This window comes from Nerophis lumbriciformis, linkage group LG21, assembly GCF_033978685.3.
Source record: "Nerophis lumbriciformis linkage group LG21, RoL_Nlum_v2.1, whole genome shotgun sequence".
Taxonomy (NCBI): Eukaryota; Metazoa; Chordata; class Actinopteri; order Syngnathiformes; family Syngnathidae; genus Nerophis; species Nerophis lumbriciformis.
This window is the reverse complement of record NC_084568.2, coordinates 13,155,164-13,182,946: the sequence shown is the minus strand read 5'-3', so window position 1 is coordinate 13,182,946 and position 27,783 is coordinate 13,155,164. Positions and strand designations below refer to the sequence as shown.

At 40.3% G+C, this 27,783-nt stretch overlaps 1 protein-coding gene across 1 annotated transcript; it reads right to left on the bottom strand.

Moving 5' to 3' along the window:
* Positions 1 to 41: 41 nt before the first annotated feature.
* Positions 42 to 27,677, bottom strand: dennd4b (DENN/MADD domain containing 4B). The gene is made up of 28 exons (XM_061982942.1): positions 27,582 to 27,677; positions 26,377 to 26,712; positions 23,117 to 23,372; positions 22,987 to 23,056; positions 22,745 to 22,914; positions 19,590 to 19,831; positions 19,457 to 19,523; positions 19,317 to 19,375; positions 16,778 to 16,922; positions 16,521 to 16,696; positions 16,342 to 16,442; positions 12,462 to 12,677; positions 12,245 to 12,390; positions 12,044 to 12,177; positions 11,865 to 11,979; positions 8,945 to 9,151; positions 8,752 to 8,880; positions 8,529 to 8,673; positions 8,163 to 8,451; positions 7,834 to 8,101; positions 7,672 to 7,767; positions 7,433 to 7,608; positions 3,997 to 4,120; positions 3,688 to 3,924; positions 975 to 1,071; positions 741 to 906; positions 620 to 678; positions 42 to 550 (listed from the first exon to the last, which is right to left on the bottom strand). Exons 2-28 carry the CDS (start codon positions 26,691 to 26,693, stop codon positions 405 to 407), a joined length of 4,353 nt encoding a protein of 1,450 aa, XP_061838926.1. The 5' UTR covers positions 26,694 to 26,712; positions 27,582 to 27,677; the 3' UTR covers positions 42 to 404.
* Between the last annotated feature and the right edge of the window lie 106 nt (positions 27,678 to 27,783).

Sequence of the window (27,783 nt, the reverse complement as noted above, 5' to 3'; positions counted from 1 at the left end):
ACATTTGTATGAATAAATTAGTGAAAGAAGACGACAGTGAGTTTATTTAAATACGCAAACATCAAAGCAAAGCAAACGTTTAATTTTGTTGTCTGCACTCAAACGTTGAAATGGCGGGAACGAACACGTGATCACAAACTCCATTGTGGCTCCTCCCACAAACGTAAACATTTGACGATGACAAGGAAGATGGCGTCCGTCACAAAGTAAGTGTGTCCGAGCAAAAGCGAACGTTGCTGTCCTTTCGGCCTCCATCTTTATCACTCTGGGCGCCGAACTTCACGGCCATCGGCGTTTGGAACCTTCTCCATGTCCTCCATCAACGCTCTCCAAGAGGTGACGACGTGACGGGAATGCACGGCGTGGTCTCGCATCATGGGGCGGCAGCGAGGCATGCTGGGTAGTCAGCACTCCAGCGGCGGGTGGAAGCTGCGTCTGCAGTCGACGGCCTTGGCGCTGGGCGGCTGAGCGCGTTTCCTGCGCAGCTCGTCCTTCCCCAGGAGTCCACCCAGGCGTGAATACGCCACCTTGTACTTTTTATCAAAGGCGGCTGCGGACGAGAGCGAGAGGCGGAGTTAGCGGCGCAAAGACGTCCTTTTGGGGTGGCGTCTTGCCTTACCGGCGTGGTCCTTGCCCATGGCGGCCAACGTGAGGAAGAGGAACTCCCGGTACACGCTCCTGCAACACAAAAAAACGCACGTTGACGCGCCGGAACGTAGGTGGGCGGGGCTTTGTCTCACCTCTGGAGGCGGGGCGGGGTGGGCTGCTTGGCCAGCGTGTCGAGAAAGAGCGTGACGGCCTTGTGGACCTCGTTCATGCCCACCCAGCGTAGAACCTCCTCCAAGAAGGCCAGCGAGAACGGGTGGTTGTGGCGGCGCCAGCGGAAACTTCGCATGGAAATGCCACCTGGTGGGGAAGGGGGCCGGGTTACGGGGCAGTAGAGTCGGGCCTTGCAAGAAGAGTACAGGACTTACTGTGAAGCCTCCAGAGCACGTAGAGAGGGGGCCATGTGTCGGGGTCCGGGTTTAGCGTGTCCCAAAGGAGCCTCACTCTCAGCGCCACGCCCTCTGACTGATCTCACACACACACAATTCTTTACTTTAAACGGTTATATGCAAGTATAACAACTATTTTCTGCAAATAAAAAAACTATTTGAAAGTATAAAAACAATTCTCTTAAAATAAACGATTTTCTTCATTTAAAGAAAACGATTTGCAATTAAAAAATAGTCTTCAGATAAAGTTTGCAAATAATTTTTTTTTTCTTCAATTAAAAGAAACTATTCACTATTTTAAAAAGTCTTCAGTTAAACTAAAAACAATTTCTTTAATTAAAAAACATTTCGCCTTAAATTAAAAAAACATTTCTTCATTTAAAGAACTTTTCGCAAGTAAAAAACAATTTGCGATTTCAAAAAAAAAACTATTCGCTGGTTAAAATATTTTCTTTAGTTAAAAAAAAAAAAAAAAAAAATTCTTTGATAAAAGTATAAATACAAATTTCTTTGTTTAAAGAAAACGATTCGCAGGTAAAACTATTTTCTTCAAATTAAAAAAACAATTATTTAATTAAAAACTATTTGAAATTAAAAAAACTATTAAATATTTTCTTTAATTAAAACAATTTGCAAGTATATAAACAATTCTCTTCAAATAAACTAATTTTTTCGTTTAAAAAAAACGATTCGCAAGTTAAACAAAACATTTAATCAATTAAAAGAAACTAGTCACTTGTAAAAAAAAAAAATAAAAAAAAAATAAAATAAAATGTCTTCAGTTAAACTAAAAACAATTTTCTTTAATTAAAAAACAATTCGGTAGTATAAAAACGATTTTCTTTATTTAAAGAAAACGATTCGCAAGTAAAAAAAATTCAAATAAAAAAAACATTTTCTTTAAATAAGAAACGATTTGCAAGTTTAAAAAAATATTTCTTTAATTAAAAAAATGTATGCAAATACAAAAACAATTTTCAGAAGAAACTATTGACTAGTGAAAAAAAAAAAAAATTTATAACATTTTGCTTCAAATAAACGATTTTCTTCTTTTAAAGAAAATGATTCGCAAGTAAAAATACATTTTCTTCGAATGAAAAAAACAATTTTCTCCAATTAATTGATATGCAAGTTAAAAAAACAATTTTCTTTCATTAAAAACAAATATTCGCTACTAAAGAAATGTGTTTCTTCAGTTAAACAAAATGTTCTTCAATTAAAAAACAATTCGCAAGTATAAAAACAATTTTGTTATTTAAAAAAACGATTTGAGAGTAAATAAACTCAAGTGTCAAGTGATTAATCTCGCATTAATCAAATTTGCTTGAGAAAAGACCAATAATTGGACACAAATAGTCAGAATGTCATACAGGAACGTTTTTAAATGTTTTACTGAACCAACTGCAAGTCATTGATTTGACAGGAAGTAAGAGTAAGAATTAAGTAAACATTTTGAAAGGCTCTGCAATAATATAGCAAACTATGTACAGTATAAAAATAAATCGTGCAATAAAGACACCAATAAACAACTTTACTTAGTGCACCATTTACATCTGCATCTACTCGTCTTTAGTTGTTAGCCATTTTTTTATTTTGTTCGCGACATGTCGCGCAATTATTGTGAAGGCGGAAGTGTGTGCCTGTGTTTTAAAGAAGGCGTCTTGACGTGAAGCCAGTGTGTTGACGAGGGACGTGACTGTTGACAATATAGACAACCTCTTGTTATGGTCTGTCCTTTCTGATGGCCTTCATCTAAATACAAACCCTTGGTTACACAAACAAGCGTATAGTTTGTACGACATTATTTGGCGACATGAAGGACATCTTGCGGCACTTGGTCTTCACACATGTTTAGTTTCCGACGTTTTGGCAATCATGCTAGCGGCGCCATCCTCACGTTCAAGTTTCGCTTTAAGATGCTATTTTAAACTTGATGTGCGTCCATGATGGGAAAGTGAAAAATTTTAAAGAAAATAAATATAACTTACATTGTATAAAAGAAAAAAAATATTCAAAGGTAAAAAAAAAAGTTCAATAAATACAATTATATTCATTAATTCAAAAAAAGATTCACAAGTATAAAAATAATTTTCTTTCATTAAAAAAACTATTTGCAAGTAAAAATACCCCTTTTCTTCAATTAAAAGAACGATTCGCATATAAAAAAATTAATTAATTTAATAATTAAAAATTATTCTAAAGTTTACAAAAAACGAAGTAAAAAACAATTCTCTTCAATTTAATAAAACATTTCACAATTAAAAAAAGTTTTACAAGTATGAAAATGATATCCTTTATTAAAAACAATTTGCAAGTAGAAAAAACTGTTCGAAAGTAAAAACAATTTTCTTCAATAAAACATTTTGCAAGTAAAAAAATATATTTAATTAAAAATAGATTCACAAGTATAGAAATCATTTTCTTCAATTAAAAAAATTAACAAATAAAAATCGAAAGTAAAAAAAAACATTTTCTTCAATAAATAAAACATCTCGGAAGTTAAAAACTTCAATTAAAAAAAATGATTCACGAAGTTGAAAAAAGAGATTTTTTTCAATTAAAGCAATAATTCGCGAACAATTTTCTTGAACAAAAAAACCGTTTGCAAGTATAAACAATTTTCTTAAATTAAACACAGGTTAACTCTGATGATGACATCACAAGCGATGGCGGCCAATAGGAGGTCTTTTACCTGAGGTTTGGGGCCGAGCAGAGGCGAATCCCGTACGAGCTGCAGCAGGTGACTGGGCAGGCCGAGACGCTGGAAGAACCACAGAAGGTTCCAGAAGATGATGCAATGGCTTTCCAGGAACTGAGGCTGCGCCAGCACCTCGCCCTCGTTCTCCAGGAGACTTTCCAGCTCCTTCCGCAGCACCAGCGGACTCACGTAGGCCACGGTCACCTGCGGGGCCGCGCCTCCCGTCGACACCTATTTGGGGGGACAGGAGGAGTGAGACGATCAGCGGGACAAGAGTGGTCAGGAGGGTGGATGAAGCGTTACCTTGGTTCTGTCACAGTCTTCTCCCGCGCCATTACACTGAGGCGGCGGTGACGCATCGTGACCAGTAGGAGGCCCTGCGCCGCTCTCCACATCGTCCTCTGCGTTCCACTTGCTGCGTTCGCCACTGCAAAACGCCAAGATGTACGTAGGTGTTGCTTGTCACGGCCACACACGCAGCAGTGCAGAAAAAAATCGATTCACAGCCATTCTTACTCATCTCGACTCTAAATCGATACAAATTAAGTAACAATCCATTTTTAAATTATGTTTTAAGGCTTTTTTTTCTCCTTTTTTTTTTAAACCAAAAAAAAACAATTTTTAAAGAATTTTTAAGCTTTTTTTTTTTTTAATATATATTTTTTAAATATCTCTTTAGACTTGTTTTAAAATAAGAATTAATACATTTTTGAAGCCGTTTATTTGGCTTTTTTTTTTTAAGACGTTTTTATTAAATAAGAATTACTTTCTAAAAAATGTTTTTAGTTTTTTTTTTTCAGAAATATGAACATCCATCCATCTTCTTCCGCTTATCCGAGGTCGGGTCGCGGGGGCAGCAGCCTAAGCAGGGAAGCCCAGACTTCCCTCTCCCCAGCCACTTCGTCCAGCTCCTCCCGGGGGATCCCGAGGCGTTCCCAGGCCAGCCGGGAGACATAGTCTTCCCAACGTGTCCTGGGTCTTCCTCGTGGCCTCCTACCGGTCGGACATGCCCTAAACACCTCCTTAGGGAGGCGCTCGGGTGGCATTCTGACCAGATGCCCGAACCACCTCATCTGGCTCCTCTCGATGTGGAGGAGCAGCGGCTTTACTTTGAGCTCCCCCCGAATGACAGAGCTTCTCACCCTATCTCTAAGGGAGAGCCCCGCCACCTCATTTCGGACGCTCGTACCCGTGATCTTGTCCTTTCGGTCTTAACCCAAAGCTCATGACCGTAGGTGAGGATGGGAACGTAGATCGACCGGTAAATTGAGAGCTTTGCCTTCCGGCTCAGCTCCTTCTTCACCACAACGGATCGATACAGCGTCCGCATTACTGAAGACGCCGCACCGATCCGCCTGTCGATCTCACGATCCACTCTTCCCTCACTCGTGAACAAGACTCCGAGGTACTTGAACTCCTCCACTTGGGGCAAGATCTCCTCCCCAACCCGGAGATGGCACTCCACCCTTTTCCGGGCGAGAACCATGGACTCGGACTTGGAGGTGCTGATTCTCATCCCAGTCGCTTCACACTCAGCTGCGAACCGATCCAGTGAGAGCTGAAGATCCTGGCCAGATGAAGCCATCAGGACCAAATCATCTGCAAAAAGCAGAGACCTAATCCTGCAGCCACCAAACCGGATCCCCTCAACGCCTTGACTGCGCCTAGAAATTCTGTCCATAAAAGTTATGAACAGAATCGGTGACAAAGGGCAGCCTTGGCGGAGTCCAACCCTCACCGGAAACGTGTCCGACTTACTGCCGGCAATGCGAACCAAGCTCTGACACTGATCATACAGGGAGCGGACCGCCACAATCAGACAGTCCGAAACCCCATACTCTCTGAGCACTCCCCACAGGACTTCCCGAGGGACACGGTCGAATGCCTTCTCCAAGTCCACAAAGCACATGTAGACTGGTTGGGCAAACTCCCATGCACCCTCAAGGACCCTGCCGAAAGTATAGAGCTGGTCCACAGTTCCACGACCAGGACGAAAACCACACTGTTCCTCCTGAATCCGAGGTTCGACTATCCGGCGTAGCCTCCTCTCCAGTACACCTGAATAGACCTTACCGGGAAGGCTGAGGAGTGTGATCCCACGATAGTTAGAACACACCCTCCGGTTCCCCTTTTTAAAGAGAGGAACCACCACCCCGGTCTGCCAATCCAGAGGTACTGCCCCCGATGTCCACGCGATGCTGCAGAGTCTTGTCAACCAAGACAGCCCTACAGCATCCAGAGCCTTAAGGAACTCCGGGCGGTTCTCATCCACCCCCGGGGCCTTGCCACCGAGGAGCTTTTTAACTACCTCAGCAACCTCATCCCCAGAAATAGGAGAGCCCACCACAGATTCCCCAGGCACTGCTTCCTCATAGGAAGACGTGTTGGTGGGATTGAGGAGGTCTTCGAAGTATTCCCTCCACCGATCCACAACTTCCGCAGTCGAGGTCAGCAGAACACCATCCGCACCATACACGGTGTTGGTAGTGCACTGCTTCCCCTTTTTGAGGCGGCGGATGGTGGTCCAGAATCGCTTCGAAGCCGTCCGGAAGTCGTTTTCCATGGCTTCCCCGAACTCCTCCCATGTCCGAGTTTTTGCCTCCGCGACCGCTGAAGCCGCACACCGCTTGGCCTGTCTGTACCTGTCCGCTGCCTCAAGAGTCCCATGAGCCAAAAGAACCCGATAGGACTCTTTCTTCAGTTTGACGGCATCCCTCACCGCCGGTGTCCACCAACGGGTTCTAGGATTACCGCCACGACAGGCACCAACTACCTTACGGCCACAGCTCCAATCAGCTGCCTCGACAATAGAGGTGCGGAACATGGTCCACTCGGATTCAATGTCCAGCACCTCCCTCGTGACATGTTCAAAGTTCTTCTTGAACAATTTTCTAAAAATACTTTTGATTTGAAAGTATAAAAACTATTTTTTTTATTTTAAAAACTATTCGCTAGTATAAAACTATTTTGTTGCGTTTGAAAAAATATTAGCTAGTTTGATTTTCAAAAAATAAATTTTCAGGCTTTTAAAAAATACATTTAAAAAAATTAATTTTTAGGCTTTTTTTTTTTAAAACATCGATTTTTAAAGACGTATTTAGCATTATTTGTTTTCAATAATCCATTTTTGAGCTTTTTAAAAAAAGAAACATTTTTAAAGATACCTTTTTAGGCTTTTGTTTTTAAATAATTATTTTTAAACCCGTTTGTAGGCTGTTTTGAAAGAAGTAAAAGTCCAATTTTAAAGATGTTTTTAGTCTTTTATAAAAAATATATATCCATCTATTTTTAAAAATACCTCTTTTAGACTTTTTAAAAAAATAAGAATACATTTTTAAAGCCAGTTTTAGGCTTTTTAGTAAATAAGAATCATTTTCTTAAAATACGTTTTTAGGCTTTTCTAAATAGGAACACATTTTTAAAAATATATGTTAAGGCTTTTAAAAAAAATAAGCAGGCTTTTTTAAAATAATAAATGTTTCAATGACGTGTTTAAGTTTTAATTTAAAATAGGAATTGTTTTTTTTATATATAACAATTTTTCAGGATGTTTTTTTAAAAGAAAATTTTTTGAAAATAAATGTGTGCTTTTTTTGTTTTTGTTTTTAAAGCTATTTTTATGCTTTAAAAAAGAAAAAAATAATACATTTACAAAGACGTTTACATCAAAGTTTAAAAAGACATTTTTTGGGCTTTTTAAAACAAAAAAAACATTCTTCAAGATGTTTGCGGTGCATACCTGCTGACGGGTCCGGGGTCACTGATCTCAGCGTTGAGGAAGGGCACAAAGGAGGCGGAGCAAAAAGGGCAGGAGGAGTTGAGGTTGGAGTCGTCCGGCGTCCATCCCGCCATGATCTCCTCGTCGTACACCAGCGAGTTGCACGAGCGACAGCGCGAGCAGCTGGACATTAACACCTGTACGTGTGCAGGAGCGGGGCTTAGAAAACGGGGCGAAGATTAGTGCGAGCAGCGGCTCACCTCGAGTCCCGCCACCTCTTGACTGGCGTCCCAAGAATTGCGCTGAGGATACGCCGCCTCCGCCAGGTCCAGGTCACTTCCGACCGACAGCGAACTCTGGCGGTAGAAGTCGTGCGGTTACGAATGAAAAACGGCGTACAGCACTAGCGGGCGGAGTCTAACCTCCGAGGTGGCGTTGGCCAGGCGCTCTTTAGCTTTCAGCAGCGTTTCAGCAACTTGAGACTTCTTGGAGTGGCGCTGCTCCGATACCCTCCGTCCCGACGCCCCTACCCCTCTTCCTGCTCGCCGCTCGTCCACGCTGGCGGCCCGTCGCACCGCCGCCCTGTGGCGTGTGGGTGTGAGGAACTGCTGCACCTTTCCCACCAGACCCCTGCTGGGGGTGGACACATTGTTGTCGTTTTCGTCCACCGCCGCACTGGTGACGGCCGCCCTGAGGGTGAAAGGTCAGGGGTTAGAAGGCAACGAAGTTCGACGGCCGCCGAGCTTCCTACCTCGCCGTCGGACGACAGCCGTAGTCCGACTCGGCCGACTCGGCGTAGAAGGATGACAGGCAGATTTGACTGCGGCGCACAAGAGTGCCAACCGGCGGAGCCAGAGGGGGTTTGGTGGTGGTCGCCATGACAACGGCCGGCACCCTGACGCTGCTCAGGCTGCTGCTCTTCGCCAACGAGCCTGTCAGAGACTCGTGGCTGGAGCTTTCGCTCAGGCCGCTCCAACTGGCCTGGCGAATCAGAGAGGAGCAGGGGCGGGGCCTGCTGGGCTCCTCCCTCGCCGCTTGTCCTGCGAAGGAGTCAGTCTTTAGCGGTCGCCACGACAACGGCCACCACATCATCGAAGTGTGCGCGCGCGCTCTGAACCTGGATGCGCCGCCGGCGGGCCGCCATTTTGGCGTCGCTTGACGGGCTGCCGAAAGAGGGCGACGGCCAGCAGGACGTTCCTCAGCTTGGCCCAACGGAGACGCCCGCCCTGATTTGTCGACGGCCATTTGCTCTCCAAGACCGCCTGAGGACCACGTAAAGGGGATGAGCCATCGCCTGTGTGTGTGTGTGTGTGTGTGTGTGTGTGTGTGTGTGTGTGTACCTTATTATAGTACGCATAGGTGATGGTGTTGGGCGTGATCCCCGCCTTCTTCATCTCCAGAAGGACTCGCACAGCGAGAATGGGCTGCCCGTACTGACCGCACAGCTGCATCAGGATCCTGTAACACACCTGTAGCGCACGCACACACGTAACGCACCTGTAGCGCACGCAAGTTCCACTCTGGCCGCCTCACCTCGTCGGGCATCACCACCTTGCGGTTCTCCATGTGTTTGAGCACGTCGTAGGCGGCGTGCAGCGCGCGCACCTTGGCGGTCTGCGCGCGCACGTAGGTGGGCAGGTAGAGGAACCACAGGCCGTACATGTGACCCAGAAGACACTTGGACCACATGTCGGCCAGCGCAGAGTACTTCTGAGCGCGCTTCTGCGCTAACTTGATCTCCTGTGGGTAGTAAACACACCATGGCCACGCCCACACCATTTGAATCACTCTACAAACACACTCACGCCCAACCATTTGCAGCTATACAAACTATTTTCTTCCATTTAAGAAAGTAATTTTGCATGTATAAAAACTATTTTCTTTCGTAAAAAAAAAATATTTGCATGTAACAAATTTCTTCAATTCAAAAAATGAAAAGATTTGCAAGTATAAAACAATTTTCTTCAATTAAAATAGATCTCAAAGTATACAAACGTTTTTATTTAAAAAAAAATATTCGCCAGTATAAAAACCCTTTTCTTCAATTAAAAAAGTGATTCGCAATTAAAAACAATTTCCATTTCAAAAAGATTTGAAAGCACTAAAACTATTTTCTTTATTAAAAAACTATTTGCTAGATGAGCTAGTTTAAAAACGATTTCAATATAATAGATGTGAAAGTATAAGAGGTTTTTTTATTTTAAAAAACTATTCGCAAGTATAAAAACAATTCTCTTGAAATAAAATAGATCTGAAAGTATAAAAAAAAATATTTAAAAACAATTCGCCAGTAGGGTTGCACAGTATACCGGTATTAGTATAGTATCGCGATACTAATAAATCATATTCGGTACTATACCGCCTCTGAAAAGTAACGGTATAGTATATACACCCAGTATAAAAACTATTTTCTTAAATTAAAAACGATTTGCAAATAAAGACATTTTCTTTAATAAAAAAACGATTTGCAAGTATAACATTTTCTTCAATTAAAAAAGCGATGCGCAAGTAAAAAAAAAAAGTTTCTTTAAAATAGATTTACAAGAATGAAAACAATTTTCTTCAATTAAAAAAGATGTGAAAGTACTTCAAACTTAACTATTTTTGTTAAAAAAAAAAAAGCAATTTGCCAGTATAAAAACAAATCTCTTTTATTTAAAAAAGATTTGCTAGTATAAAAACAATTGTATTCAATTAAGCAACAATTTCCAAGTACCGGTATAAAAATAATGTTTAATAAAAAGATTTGCAAGTATAAAAACGTTTATTTAAAAAACAATTTGTTTCATTTATAAAAGATTTGGTATTATAAACAATTTTCTTCAATTAAAAAAGCAATTTGCAAGCAACAAATGTCTTCAATTAAAAAACAATTTGCAAATAAAACTATTTTCTTTATTTAAAAAAGATTTGCATTCCAAGTAAAAAAAAATATTTTCTTCAATTAAAAAAGATCTGAAAGTATAAACTATTTTATTTGTTTAAAATAATTATTCACCAGTTTAAATTATAAAAACAATTTGCAAGTATACAATTTTCTTCAATAAAATAACTGATTTGCAAATTTAAAAAAAAATGTTTCTTCACTTAAAGATTCGCAAGTTTAAAAACTTTTTTTCCAATTAAAAAAGTATGTTTTAAAAACTATATAAAAAGATTTGTTCGTAGAAAAATAATTTTCTCCAAATAAAAAAAAGATTTGCAAGTAAAAAAGTCTTAAATTAAAAAAGATCTGAAAGTATAAAAATTATTTATTATTTAAAAAACTATTTGCCAGTATAAAAACTATTTTCTTTCATTTAATGAACGATTTGCAAGTATAGAAACAATTTTCTTCAATTAAAAAAAAAAAAAGATTCACAAGTATAAAAATAATTTTCTTACAAGTTAAAACTTTTGGCAGTAACATTCCACCCTGTGCGATCCACACACTTGCACCCAGAGCACCCGTAATTCGCACTCTGCTGATTTAAGGCCGTCAAAAATAACAAAGAAGAAGAAGCAGGGTGGGGAGTAAAATAGTGGACAGAAGAGAGCAGAATAAGCTCAATCTGTAAATTAACACATTCCTTTTATTATCCCCGTGGTATTTATTAATGCCTTGGTGTTATGTTGTTGTGCTTCTTTGTTATATTTGGCTAATTGTTTTTAATTGAAGAAAATAGTTTTAATACTTGCGAATTGTTCTTTAATTGAAGATAATTTTTATACTTTCAAATCGTTTTTTAAATTTGAGAAGAAAGTTTCTATACTTCCACATTTTTTTTTAATATAAGAAAATGGATTTTATACTAGCAAATTGTTTTCAAATTTAAGATATTTTCATACTTGCAAAATGTTTTTTTTTTATTGAAGAAAATAGTTTTTATACTTGCAAATCGTTTTTTTAATTTAGGAAAATGTGTTTTATATTATATAAATCGTTTTCTAAATGATAGAAAATTGTTTTTTATTGAAGAAAATATTTTTTATATTTGCAAATTGTTTTCTAAGTTTGAGAAAATTGTTTTTATACTTGCGAATTGTTTTTTAATTTAACTGTTTTTATACTTGCAATTCATTTTTTCCTACTATAGAATATAAGTCTGAAAATTGTTTTTTATTGAATAGATGTTTTACTTGCAAATCGTTGAAATTTGAGAATTTATTTTTAATTCTATTCTTTTTTTCAATTGAAAAATTGTTTCTATGCTTGCAAATAATTTTTTCATTGGACAAAATTGTTTTTTTATTTGGGAATTATTTTTAATTGAAAGATAATTGTTTTTACAATCATGAATCGTTTTTTTTTTTAAGTAGAAAAAAATGGTTACTTTCCTTTGTTATTAATTGAAGAAAAAAACATTTTATTGAAGAAAATAGTTTTTATACGTGAGGAAAAACATTTTTGTGTATTTGCAGAGTTTTAGCAGTAATTTCGCTCCATGAACGTCGCTCATGTGACTTTGGGTACCTGTTTGGTGCGTCGGGGGGCAGGGCTGCTGGGGGCGCTGCCCTTTGCAGGGACGCGGAGGCGGTCCTGTGGCTGGTCTAAGAGCTCCGCCCTCAAAGTGGGAAAGGTGTCGTAACTGGACATGAGAGCAAAGTGTGACAGAATGTTGGCGGCCCTGAAGTGGGCGGCGGTCGCCACACCTGTAGAGGGCGGGGCACTCTGAGCCGTCAGCTTCCTGCGGTTCCTCGGGCGGCATGATGAAGACTGTGTGTTCTCCGCACGGAGTCTCATCCAGGTCGATGAGTCGCACGTCTTCCGGCTTTTCCACGTCCACCTGCCGACAAACCTCCTCGTCAGGCGCTTAGCACACTAGCCGCATAGCCGGCGACACGAGCGCTGACCTTCTGGACGCACTCGTCGAAGAACTCCAGGCAGACGTGGCGGTCGCTGACGAAGGAGCACTCCTCAATGAACTGCGTGAACATCTGCGTCCTGGTCAGCTGCGAGAAGAACTTCTGCTGCGTGCGCTCGCGGGACTTCAGGAAGCCTAACAGGGAAGCCACAAGTCAGTGAGACGGGCGCCGCGCGCACGCACACTTCCCACACAGGAGGGCGCACCCTGTAAGTTGAAGAGGGAGCTGCAGTCGGTGGTGGTGTCGGAGGGCGCCTGCGTGATGGGTAGCAGGAAGGAGCGGTAGCCTCGCAGCAGGCAGCTCATGAAGCGCAGGAAGGCCTCTTGGATCTCCAACTCCAGCTGCTTCTGCCGCCGGTACATCTGGTCAAAGTCGGTCAGGAGAAACTCCAGCGTCGCCTCCTCCTGGCCGGGGGAGCAAACTGCGGCACCAGGAACGTCACGTGATCACAACAAACAGCAAGTGGCGCTACAGGACCTGTGTGAAGTTGGACCCGCCCCCTTGTCAAAATCTCCCCAAACTCGTCCCAATCGTTTGTGCTGCAAACACTTTTGGTGCAACTATTGTAGTTTTTATGTTATTGACGTATTATTAGTGTTATTACCAGTGTTGGGTTGGTTACTGAAAACCAGTAACTAGTTACAGTTACTAGTTACTTTATTTCAAAAGTAACTCAGTTACTAACTCAGTTACTTAAACCAAAAAGTAATGTGTTACTGTGAAAAGTAACTATTTAGTTACTTATATATATATTTTTTAAATTTTTTAAGGCCCCATTTAATGCCCTTTTAGCCTTCATTTTAGTACTGTTATTGCACTGGAGAATAATACAATCTGTTGATCAACTTGACATGCATTTGCATCACTGAACTCTGCTAAGCAATGTGCTCTACATACAACACACAAAGACAAAGATATGTTTTAAAGGGCCAATTTGTTTCAGACCAGAACAAATTGACAAAACTATTTTAAATAGCTGCAACTTAACATACATAAGTAACAAACAGCATAATAACAACATAGCTGTAAAACAAGAAAGGCACACACTACATACATAAAGCCTAACCAGGCGTTTTCTCAAGGAATTCTGAAATAAAATCATGTCTGAAGCCCAGAACACTCTACACATTTCCCCACTTAGTTTAGAGAAAAGGAAATATTAGCCTGGCCCACTAGTATCCCTCTTTAGGTTTGTGAACTTTATAGTCTAAACATTTAGAGTGATGTGATAATCAAACACTCTAAAAGTTTAAAATGAAAGAGTATATAAGAGAATTGACAGAGTGTGTGTACCTTCAGTGTGCAGTGCCTCGTTAAAATCCAGCCGCTGTTGGAGGTGGAGGTGAGTGTGTGTCTCTTTACTAGCTTCGTCGAAGCATGTTGTTTTTGTCGCTGTTTCAGCATATTTGAAACTTACATTCAGCTAAAATGTTCTTTTCTTTGTGGTCGATAAAAGAAACGTACTGAAAATATCTCCATTTTAAGAAACTCGGCTTCGGGGTTCGCCATGACGTCTTGATAGTAGACACAGACACGCCCCCTCCCACACACACACACTCCCACACACACACACACGTACACACAGACAGCGCGCGGCGCGCCTCTTTTTTGTCGCCTCTTCAGCAGCGCTGCAACACTCAGATCTTCTCAGTTTCTAGCCGATACTACATAAAAAATAACGCAAAATAACGCAGTAACGCATCATGTAGTAACGGTAACGGAGTTACTGAATATAAAAAATAACGCGTTAGATTACTAGTTACCGCCGATAGTAACGGCGTTACAGTAACGCGTTACTTTGTAACGCGTTAGTCCCAACACTGGTTATTACTAGGCCCTCCCCCAATCATGTCAACATTTCCCCAAACTTATCCCAATCGTTTGTGCTGCACTTTTAGTCCAACTATTATACTTTTTATGTTAACGTTTTTTTGTTATTAACGCGTTATGATAGTGTTATTACTAGGCCCTCCCCCAACCATGTCAACATTTCCCCAAACTTATCCCAATTCGTTTGTGTTGGAAAAAAATGTGGTCTAACTATTGGTTTTTATGTTATTAATGTAACCAGCACCCCCACTGTAAAAATCTCTCCCAACTTGACCCTATCGTTTGTGCTGCAAACACTTTTGGTCCAACTATAATAGTTTTTGTTATTAACGCGTTATTAATCATAACTAGACCCTCCCCTCCCAACCATGTCAAAATCTCCCTAAACGTGTCCCAATTTGTTTGTTGGGGAAAAAAACTGGTCTATTAGTTTTTATGTTAATTTAATTGTATGTTATTATAGTGTTATTATTCATAACCAGCCCCCCAACCATGTTAAAAGCTCCCCAAACCAGTCCCGATCATTTTGGTCTATTATAATTTTAATGTTAACGTTTTCTATGTTATTAAGGTGTTATTATAGTGTTAGAGTAATACTATTCATAACCAGCCCCCCCAGCTATGTCAAAAATCTTCCCAAACCTGTTCCATCATTTTTGGTCAAACTTTTATAGTTTTTATGGCAACGTTTTATGGTTCGTATGTTGATAAACTGTTATTAATCATAACTAACCTTCCCCCCTATCCTATTCCCCCCAAACCATGTCAACATATCCCCAAACTTGTCCCAATTCTTTTGGACTGGAACATTTTTTGGTCCAACTATTTTAGTTTTTATGTTGACGTTTAATGGTTTTTGTTATTAACGTGTTAGTGTTATTATTCATAACTAGACTCCCAACTATGTCCCAATTATTTTTACTACATGTGTGTTGCAAACATTTTTGGTCTATTCTAATTTTTAAGTTAACGTTCTATGTTTTTTATGTTATTAACGTCTTATTATTAATAACCAGCCCCCCGATTGTGTCAAAATCTCCCCAAACCTGTCCCATTTATTTGTGCTGTAAATATTTTTGGTCTTATTATTATCATTCTAATGTTAACGTCTTATAGCTTGTATGTTATTAATCATAATTAGAACCCCCCAAACTTGCCCCAATTATTTGTAGTGTTTGGGCTGCAAAAGTATTTGGTCTAACTATTATAGTTTTTATGTTTACGTTTTACGGTTTTTATATTACCGTGTTATTATAGTGTTATTCATAACCAGCCCCCCAACCATGTCAAAAACTCCCCAAACCAGTCCCAATTATTTTGGTCTATTATAATTTTAATGTTAACATTTTATGTATTTTGGTTTTATTAAAGTGTTATTAATCATAACCAGCCCCCCGCTTTCCCCAACCATGTCAAAATCTCCCCAAAGTTGCCCCAATTATTTGTACTATGTTTGTGCTGCAAAAATATTTGGTCGAACTATTACGTTTTATGGTTTTTATAGTGTTATTGTTATTATTCATAACCAGCCCCCTAACCATGTCAAAAGCTCCCCAAACCAGTCCCGATCGTTTTGGTCAATTATAATTTTCATGTTAACGTTTTAATGTAATTAACGTGTTATTACAGTGCTATAGTATTACTATTCATAACTAGCCCCCCCCCCCCCCCCCCCCCCCCCCAACTATGTCAAAATCTCCCCAAAATTGTTCCATTAAATTTTGGTCAAACGTTTACAGTTTTTATGTCAACATTTTATGGTTTTTATGTTGTTAAAGTGTTATTATAGTGTTATAAATCATAACTAGACTACCCCGCCCCCTTTAACCATGTCAACATTCCCCTAAACTTGTCCTAATTCCTTTGTCCATAATAATTTTTATGGTAAAGTTTTATGATTCATAACCAGCCCTCCAAACATGTCCAAATCGTTTGTGCTCCAAAGGTTTTAAATTCTATTATAGTTTTTATGTTAACGTTTGTTTTTACGTGTTATTATTAGCCGCCCCGCCCCCACCTTCCCAAACTCGTCCCCAGAAAAGGTCTATTGTAATTTTTATGATAACGTTTTATGGTTCATAACCAGCCCCATAAAACGTTAATAACATAAAAATGATAAAACGTCAACAAAAAAAAAGTATTTTTTAGACCAACGTTTTTGCAGTACAACAACTGGGACAAGTCCTGGGGGATTTCGACAAGGCGCGGTCCAAACTTGACACAGGTGGCTTCAGGACGTCCGTGTGGTCACTCACTCTGCTCCAGCGTCCTGTGGAGGTTGCTGAGGGTGTTGAACAGGACCTTGCCGTGTTTCCTGGGTAACGATCGCCATGACAACGGCTTCTTGTCCTCCACCCTGAGACGCCACCGGGGGAAGCCGTCCAGTTAGTTTTGATACAGGCGACAGACAAAGGGCGTGCGTGGCGGAACTCACTGGAAGACCGTGTTGGTGTCCAGGTCCACGCACACCACGTCGGCGGGGGGGTCGTAGATGTCGAAGTAGCTGGAGTGCACGCCCACGATGAACGGCACCGGCGCCAGCAGCACCTCCGCCATCTGGAGCGGACACAGCGGGATGTACGGGCACAGCCAGCGCAGCGGGAACATCATCTGGACGTGGGAAGGACAAGGCCGGGTTGAGACACGCACCCCTTTTTGAGGTGCAGAAGGGGGGCGCCGCCGCCGACTTACGGACACCAGCGCCTCGCTGACCGCCGTCAGCACGTCGGGACGCAGCGAATGCAGCAGAACTTTGTGTTCCGTCAGCACGGCCAGCAGGAGTGTGCACGTGTTCCCTGCACCCAAGTTCTGGAGCAGCTTCAGGAAGCTCGCCCCACTGCCACACGTAAACACACACAATCATTTCAACATTGACTCCACCCACTTAAACTCCAGTTGGCTATTTTTATGCTCTAATTGATGTGACAAAATAATGATGTCAATTAGTAAGATTGATAACAATAATTTATAATATAACACCTTTACCAATTAGTAATAATCATTTATAACACTTATGCCAATTATTAATAATTAGTGACATTTTATAATACTAATTAATGATTTGTACTCGACACTAATACTATTTTTATTATAATATCAAAATGTAGTAATATTGTATAATACTACCAGTAACTTATAATACTAACACCAATACAACTTATTAATATCAATTAGTAATAATTTATAGAGACTTAGACTTCCTTTTATTGTCATTCAAATTTGAACTTTACAGTACAGATAAGAACGAAATTTCATTGCATTAGCTCATGGTAGTGCAGGATAAAAGAGCAATAAGGTGCAGATGTAAATAAATTACTGTACAGATAAATATATTGCACTTTTGCATATGCATCCACGTTTATGGATGTATGTTATAGTGTCTTTATATTCCAGCGAGTTAATCTGTTTTTGGGGGGAATTGAGGGAATTATTTTAATGCGTTCAAGGGTCTTACGGCCTGAGGGAAGAAGCTGTTACAGAACCTGGAGGTTCTGCTACGGAGGCTGCAGAACCTCTTTCTAGAGTCCAGCAGTATAAGTAATAAACAAGTAATATTAATGTATAATACTCACACAAATACTTATTACTATCAATTAGTGATCATTTATTAATACTAATTAATAACTATTTACTATAATACCTTCAATGCTACTTTTAATTAATATTGTATAATACTACTGGTAATTAATAATACATAAATACGAGTTATCAATTAGTGAACATTTATAACACGAATTAATGTTTTATAATAATATAGTACTAATCAATCATTTATGTAACAACACCAATATTTAATAATTTATACAATAACTTTTAATAATGATAATAACTAGTAATAATAATGTATATTACTACCGATAATTTATATAATAACACCAATACCACTTTTTATTGATAATATCAACAAGTAATAATATATAATACTACCGGTAATCTAAAATACTAACACCAAAATTTGTTAATAGCAATTTATATAATAACACCAATACCTCTTTTTATTCAAAATATTAACCAGTATCATATAATATTACCTGTCATTTAAAATACTAACACAAATACTAGTTAATATCAAATAGTAATAATTTCTAATACTAAATAATAACATTCTATAATAACATCACTAATATTTCACAACTGGTAGTTCATAATACCAACACCAATACTAGTTTTTTACCAATTAGTAATAATTTATCATACTAATTAATAACACATAATAACACCCATGCTTCTTTATTATTACGAGTTGATATTAACGAAATGTACAATATTACTGATAATGTATAATACTAATACCAGTTAATATCAATTATTAATTAGTATTATAAAGTATTACTAACAAATTATAATAACTCCAATACTACTTTTAATTAACATTATCAACTAGTAATATTAACGTATAATACTACTGGTAATGTATAATACTCACAAATACTAAGTATTAACATCAATTAGTGGTCATTTATAATATTAATAACAATTTACCGTACTAAAATAACTCCAATACTACTTTTAATTAATATTATCAACTAGTAATATTAATGCATAATGTATTGTACAATAATCACACAAATACTAGTTAATATCAATTAGTGATAATTTATAATATTAATTAATAACTATTTAATAGAATAACTCCAATACTCATTTTAATTAATAACCAGTAATATTAATTTATAATACTACTGGTAATGTATAATACTCACACAAATACTTGTTATTACTACTAATTAGTCATCATTTATAATACTAATTAATAACAGTTTACTATAATATTTTCAATACTACTTTAATTAATATCAACTAGTAATATAAATGTATAATACTACTGGTAATTTATAATACACAAATACGAGTTATCAATTAGTGATTATTTATACTAATTAATAACCATTTATTATAATAACACTAATACTATGTTTTATAATATCAATTTAGAAATAATGTATAATACTACCAGTCATTTATAATAATAATTTATAATACTAACACTAATACTTATTCATATTTAAATGGTCAACTACTAATATTAATAACGTGTAATACTAATCTATAATAATTTGATGCTAACACAATAGTAATCATTAGCAATACAAATAATAGTCATACTGTAATCATTAGTAATACTATGAATTAGTAGTAGTCAGTTGTTACTATATGACTTACTAAGTATATCAGGAGAAATATTTACAGTCATGACAATAATAGTAGGAATGAAGAAATTATGTGTGACCTGAGAGGGAGCGGTGAGGAGACGGGCTGGCAGAGAAGAAGGTTGTCGTAGGAAGACAACTGTCAAACACATTCATAAATATTGTCATCGGTGTAATATTTACATGATGGCCAACAACTTTGACTGCAAACACTAAATACCTGAACCAGAATACGAGGCCGCTGGGGGGACGGGAAGGGAACATTGTGCATAAAGCTGGAGATGTGTCTGCAACAGCAACCAATCAATCATCATCAATCAGTAATCATCAATAAATAAAGAGGCGGGGCTTACTTCTCCAGAGGTAGGACATGTGGGCCGGAGACGGAGTATCTGTAGACGAAGGTGAGGAACTTCTGGAAGACGGTGAAGAAGGGCCAGTGAGACAACACACAGATGCTCTTCTTCACCTGCAGGGTGCGCTCCGTGATGGGCCTGCGGTCCACCACGCTGAGCAGGCCCAGTCGCACGCTCTGCCGCTCCGACAGAACCTCTCTCGGGAAGGCCTCGTAGAACTGGATTGCGGCGCCGTACACCTGAGGGCAGCCAGATCACAGGTAAGGTCACGGCCATTAAGACGACGCTCCTCAAATACTGAGGAGGCGTGAGAGGCAAGGGACTAAGAGTATTGGCATTGTGTCGCGTTCTTGAACGATACACAAGCCTCCTGCTAGGTGGCAGCACTGATCCAACATGAAATACAGATATCCTGTGAAGTTTAATAATCCTTAAAACGTCTTATATCGTGGCTTCTTATGACAAGGGGGTGGGGAGTGCGTGAGAGGCAAGGAACTAAGAGTAATTTTACATTCTTGAACGATACACAAGCCTCCAGCTAGGTGGCAGCACTGTTTGAATATAAAATAGATATCTTTCAAAGTTTTATAATCCCTAGAACGTCTTATGTCGTGGCCTCCTATATGATAAGGTGTCAGGGGGGGGCGTGAGAGGCAAGGGAATCCCAGTATTGGCATCTTTTTTCATTCTTAAGCGATACACAAGCCTCCAGGTAGGTGGCAGCACTGTTCAAACATAAAATAAATATCCTTTAAAGTGTTATAATTATATGATAAGGTGTCGGGGGCGTGAGAGGCAATGGACAAAAAGCATTATGGTCTTTTTACATTCTTGAACGATACACAAGCCTCCAGCTTGGTGGCAGCACTGTTCGAATATAAAATAGATATCTTTCAAAGTTTTATAATCCCTAGACCGTCTTATGTCGTGGCCTCTTATATGATAAGGTGTCGGGGGGGGCGTGAGAGGCAAGGGAATCCCAGTATTGGCATATTTTTTCATTTTTAAGAGATACACAAGCCTCCAGGTAGGTGGCAGCACTGTCCAAACTTAGAATAAATATCCTTTAAAGTGTTATAATTATATGATAAGGTGTCGGGGGCGTGAGAGGCAATGGACAAAAAGCATTATCGTCTTTTTACATTCTTGAATGATACACAAGCCTCCAGCTAGGTGGCAGCACTGTTCGAATATAAAATAGATATCTTTCAAAGTTTTATAATCCCTAGAACGTCTTATGTCGTGGCCTCTTATATGATAAGGTGTCAGGGGGGCGTGAGAGGCAAAGGACTCCCAGTATTGGCATATTTTTTCATTTTTAAGAGATACACAAGCCTCCAGGTAGGTGGCAGCACTGTCCAAACTTAGAATAAATATCCTTTAAAGTGTTATAATTATATGATAAGGTGTCGGGGGCGTGAGAGGCAATGGACAAAAAGCATTATCGTCTTTTTACATTCTTGAACGATACACAAGCCTCCAGCTAGGTGGCAGCACTGTTCGAATATAAAATAGATATCTTTCAAAGTTTTATAATCCCTAGAACGTCTTATGTCGTGGCCTCTTATATGATAAGGTGTCAGGGGGGGCGTGAGAGGCAAAGGACTCCCAGTATTGGCATCTTTTTTCATTCTTAAGCGATACACGAGCCTCCAGGTAGGTGGCAGCACTGTTCAAACTTAGAATAAATATCCTTTAAAGTGTTATAATTATATGATAAGGTGTCGGGGGCGTGAGAGGCAATGGACAAAAAGCATTATGGTCTTTTTACATTCTTGAACGATACACAAGCCTCCAGCTAGGTGGCAGCACCGTTCGAATATAAAATAGATATCTTTCAAAGTTTTATAATCCCTAGAACGTCTTATGTCGTGGCCTCTTATATGATAAGGTGTCAGGGGGGGCGTGAGAGGCAAAGGACTCCCAGTATTGGCATCTTTTTTCATTCTTAAGCGATACACGAGCCTCCAGGTAGGTGGCAGCACTGTTCAAACTTAGAATAAATATCCTTTAAAGTGTTATAATTATATGATAAGGTGCCGGGGGCGTGAGAGGCAAGGGACAAAAAGTATTATCGTCTTTTTACATTCTTGAACGATACACAAGCCTCCAGCTAGGTGGCAGCACTGTTCGAATATAAAATAGATATCTTTCAAAGTTTTATAATCCCTAGAACGTCTTATGTCGTGGCCTCTTATATGATAAGGTGTCAGGGGGGCGTGAGAGGCAAAGGACTCCCAGTATTGGCATATTTTTTCATTTTTAAGAGATACACAAGCCTCCAGGTAGGTGGCAGCACTGTCCAAACTTAGAATAAATATCCTTTAAAGTGTTATAATTATATGATAAGGTGTCGGGGGCGTGAGAGGCAATGGACAAAAAGCATTATCGTCTTTTTACATTCTTGAACGATACACAAGCCTCCAGCTAGGTGGCAGCACTGTTCGAATATAAAATAGATATCTTTCAAAGTTTTATAATCCCTAGAACGTCTTATGTCGTGGCCTCTTATATGATAATGTGTCAGGGGGGGCGTGAGAGGCAAAGGACTCCCAGTATTGGCATCTTTTTTCATTCTTAAGCGATACACGAGCCTCCAGGTAGGTGGCAGCACTGTTCAAACTTAGAATAAATATCCTTTAAAGTGTTATAATTATATGATAAGGTGCCGGGGGCGTGAGAGGCAAGGGACAAAAAGTATTATTATCGTCTTTTTACATTCTTGAACGATACACAAGCCTCCAGCTAGGTGGCAGCACTGTTCGAATATAAAATAGATATCTTTCAAAGTTTTATAATCCCTAGAACGTCTTATGTCGTGGCGTCTTATGTGATAAGGTGTCGGGGGTGAGGGGGGGATGGGGGCGTGAGAGGCAAGGGAATCCCAGTATTGGCATCTTTTTTCATTCTTAAGCGATACACAAGCCTCCAGGTAGGTGGCAGCACTGTTCAAACTTAGAATAAATATCCTTTAAAGTGTTATAATTATATGATAAGGTGTTGGGGGCGTGAGAGGCAAGGGACAAAAAATATTATTATCGTCTTTTTACATTCTTGAACGATACACAAGCCTCCAGGTAGGTGGCAGCACTGTTCGAATATGAAATAAATATCCTTTAAAGTGATATATGATGAGGTGTCGGGGGGCCCACCTTGTCCCCACAGGCGGAGGTGAGCACGAAGGTGGAGAAGACGGGCAGCTGATACTTGGCGTTCAGAGGCCAGCTCTCTACGGCCACGCCCATCGGCAGGCAGAACACGGGCACCGACTCCGGCAGCGGGAACGCCTCCTGGTCGTCTTCGGGGTAGCGACTGAGCAGACCTGCAGCGTGATGGTCATGTGACTGCGTTCCCATACTTACAGGTGCCATGTTGATTTCCTGCCGTGACTCACCGGCCTCGTAGACCAACGCGTTGGCTTTGGCCACAGCTCGCTTGTAGCACACGTACACAGCTGGTCCCCACTAGGCACACACACGTGTCACAGTCGTGTGTGACGACGGCGTTTTACCACCGGAACTCACCATGCCCGTGTTGAGGTTCTTGTCCACGCGGGAGAAGGTGTGTGGCGCCACCTCACCCTTGCTAGGTAGCGTCACAGCGATGTCGGTCACGCCCAGCGAGTGCAGACCCTGCGAGTCCAGAGCTCGCCGATAGGTGAGGAAGACGCGGTGTGCCGTCGGCCCGCCGCCAGAGCTCAGGTTGGCAGAGCGACTGTAAGGCGTGGTCTCGATGATGTACCAGCCTGTCTTCAGCTGGTCCTTGCCTTCGTACAAGACCCTGGCGGGACGTCACCGCACGTTGTTAGGGGGACACTTGTTAGCGAGGCATTTTTTAGACTTGTTAGAGGGCCACTAATTAGCCAGACAATTTTTACACTTGTTAGCAGGACACTAATTAGCGAGGCATTTTTAACACTGGTTATTAAGCGGGACACTAATTAGCCAGACAATTCTTACACTTGTTAGCGGGACACTAATTAGCCATACATTTCATTCATTCATTAATTTATTTCAGGCAATGACATAAAAAAGTACAAAGTTGACAACACATATTAATATAAATTAATATAGTGCAAAAGGTAATGTATAGTATGTAATGCATGATTGTCCAGTTCGCCTGAAAGGGAGTGGGAAGAAGATAATTTATTTAATCCCACCCCCAGTTCTCCATTCAGTGATTATTCACATGAGTTTCACTCTTACTTTGTTCAAGGATTATAACACAGATGTTGTATCATAGTGGCATTACCACAGGTAACAATAATTATTACACTGTAACAATAATTTGTATCAACAATGTAGGAATAATGAATATACCAACAATGGTAATAGACAACATAGCAATAATGGTAATAGACAACATAGCAATAATGGTAATAGACAACATAGCAACAATGGTAATAGACAACATAGCAACAATGGTAATAGACAACATAGCAACAATGGTAATAGACAACATAGCAACAATGGTAATAGACAACATAGCAACAATGGTAATAGACAACATAGCAATAATGGTAATAGACAACATAGCAATAATGGTAATAGACAACATAGCAACAATGGTAATAGACAACATAGCAACAATGGTAATAGACAACATAGCAACAATGGTAATAGACAACATAGCAATAATGGTAAGGAAACATTGAGCACATGTTAACACTTTGAGACAGAGTATAGCAGCAGGTCAAATTAAAGACCCTCATCTCTATATTTGACCCAGACCCCATGTTTGTATAATAGTTTAAATCGATTAATAGTTTGGCATTGCTTGTGTTGTAAGTTCAATTTGTTCCATAGTTTTACTCCGCATACAGACACACAAAAACATTTACGAGTGGTTTGAGCTCTCGGCAATAAGAAATATCCAAAGCCTCAAGTTATGAGCCTGCACTTGTCTTGTAAAAAAACGTTGTAGATTAGGCGGCAATAATTTGTTAAATGCTTTATATAAGATTATTAATGTATTATATTTAACAAGGTCAACAAATTTGAGCAACTTTGATTGCATAAACAGATTATGAGTATGTTCTAAATAACACTTGTTAGCGGGACACTAATTAGCGAGACATTTGTTACACTTGTTAGCGGGACACTAATTAGCGAGACATTTGTAACACAAATTAATTGGGACACTAATTATTAAGATATTTTTTTACACTTGTTAAGACATTTGTTAACTGAACACTTGTTAGCGAGATGCTAACTAGCGGGATGCTACTTAGCGTGACCTTGGTTACACTTGTTAGCAGGACACTAATTAGCGAGACATTTTTTTACACTGGTTAGCAGGACACTAATTAGGGAGACATTTGTTACACTTTTTAGTGGGACACTAATTAGCGAGACATTTTTTACACTGGTTAGCAGGACACTAATTAGCGAGATGTTAGCAGGACACTAATTAGGGAGACATTTGTTACACTTGTTAGCGGGACACTAATTACCTCGACATTTGTTACACATGTTAGCGGGACACTAATTACCTCAACATTTGTTACACTTGTTAGCGGGACACTAATTAGCGAGACATTTTTTACACTTGTTAGCAGGACACTAATTAGCCAGACATTTTTTACCCTTGTTGGCAGGACACTAATTAGCGAGACATTTTTTACACTTGTTAGCAGGACACTAATTAGCGAGACATTTTTTACACTTGTTAGCAGGACACTAATTAGCGAGACATTTTTTACACTGGTTAGCGGGACACTAATTAGCGAGATGTTAGCAGGACACTAATTAGGGAGACATTTGTTGCACTTGTTAGCGGGACACTAATTACCTCGACATTTGTTACATATGTTAGCGGGACACTAATTACCTCAACATTTGTTACACTTGTTAGCGGGACACTAATTAGCGAGACATTTTTTACACTTGTTAGCAGGACACTAATTAGCCAGACATTTTTTACACTTGTTGGCAGGACACTAATTAGTGAGACATTTTTTACACTTGTTAGCAGGACACTAATTAGCGAGACATTTTTTACACTTGTTAGCAGGACACTAATTAGCGAGACATTTTTTACACTGGTTAGCGGGACACTAATTAGCGAGATGTTAGCAGGACACTAATTAGGGAGACATTTGTTACACTTGTTAGCGGGACACTAATTACCTCGACATTTGTTACACATGTTAGCGGGACACTAATTACCTCAACATTTGTTACACTTGTTAGCGGGACACTAATTAGCGAGACATTTTTTACACTTGTTGGCAGGACACTAATTAGCGAGACATTTTTTACACTTGTTAGCAAGACACTAATTAGCGAGACATTTTTTACACTTGTTAGCAGGACACTAATTAGCGAGACATTTTTTACACTTGTTAGCAGGACACTAATTAGCGAGACATTTTTTACACTTGTTAGCAGGACACTAATTAGCGAGACATTTGTTACACTAATTAATTGGGACACTAATAACTAAGATATTTTTTACACTTGTTAGCGGAACACTAGCTAGCAAGACCTTTCTTACACTTGTTAACGAGACATTTGTTAACTGAACACTTGTTAGCGAGATGCTAACTAGCGGGATGCTACTTGGCGTGACCTTTCTTACACTTGTTAGCGGGTTGCTAACTAGCGGGATGCTATTTCGCGAGACCTTTCTTACACTTGTTAGCGGGTTGCTAACTAGCGGGATGCTATTTCGCGAGACCTTTCTTACACTTGTTAGCAGAACAAGACACTTGTTAGCGGGATGCTAGTTAGTGAGACCTCTGTTAGACTTGTTAGCAGGGCAATACTTTTGTTAGCGGACTCACCCAAGGTCCAGGATGGGGGGTTTGTCCCGCCCTCTCCTGTAGCACAGGTACAGGTGAGGGTTGTTGATGAGTCCAGCGGTCAGCTCGGCCGAGTGGCCGCCCAGCGACTTGTCGATGCACGTGAAGCCTTCAGGCACTTCCTCCCCCAGGCCGCGAGCGATGACCGCCAGGTCGGTGACGGACTCCGTCGACCGGCCCGGCGAGGGCATGGAGGAGACGGCCTTAGCATCGTCGTCCAGAGGTTTCCAAGGTGCCGCGGGGTCGAGTCCCGCCACTACGAAGTAGTCCACCAGCTGGGGACATTTCTCCTCTGTCATGCCGCTGATGGTCCCGCCTCTACGGGCAACAAACGGGTCACATGACACAACAGGAAGTCGTAAATCCTACTTCGACTGGGCTAGAAGTAATCGGATTACTTCAAGTGAACTAACGGCATGTTTTTGTATTTCTCTCCTGTGAGAGAAGAGGAAGTGAAAGCGCCCGCGGGGGTCAAAGGTCAGCAGGCACACCAGAAGTACAGTCGGGGCGTTTCCTGTTCGTCTTTTCTACGCGATGACAGCGCAACATGGTCATGTGATCCTTTTTCTCACGTCTCATCGCGGTTTGGCGTCCGATGGCGACAGAAAGTGGAATCTTTAACTTCCCTTTTTGATGGCGTGCGTGTCCGTGATGCCATCACTGGCATGGTCACATGGGTCGGTCTTACCCTTGGTCCTCATAGCCAGGAAAGACAGCTGAAAAGGGGGCGGAGCTATGACCTATTTTTAGTCTGCTTGCGTCACAGGTGAACGCGCACGTGCACGTCCAAACATGCACTCGGCGTCTCATCCTTCCCGAGAGCGCATTACGTCACCGCAACCCGGAAATGAAGGGTAATGATGAGGTGGGAGGATGGAGGAGTTCCATTATCGGACAGGTACTAGCACCCCGGTCAGCGTTCTGGAAATAAACGCGTGACGACACAAAACAAGAGGGCTACTTTCTGAGCGGACGCCAGCGAGCATCAGTGTCATTTGGCCATGTTTGATTTATAAGAGTATTCGGTTGCCTTAGAGGAGGACATTTTGATGCGCCTCTGAAGGAAGCTGACGGTAAAAGGGCGCACAGTCGTGTCCGTTAGGCGACTAGATGTTCGCGTTAGCGAGGCGACCCGCGGCTTTAGGTCGGTACCATGTCGAGTGTGGGTGTTTGTGGATGTCAAATACCTGCTCGTCTTTGCTGGTTCGTCCCACAGAAGGCAGCGGCGATCATGTTTGGGTCATTGGCTCACATGTGACGTCCATGTTTGATCTGTGAATCGCTGCACGGGGTCAAGGCAGCAGCAGTGTCGCTCACTTCCGCTCACAGTTGTCAGCAAAATAAAAGGCCAAAGTGTCTGCCAACCAATGTTTATACTGGCGGAAACGC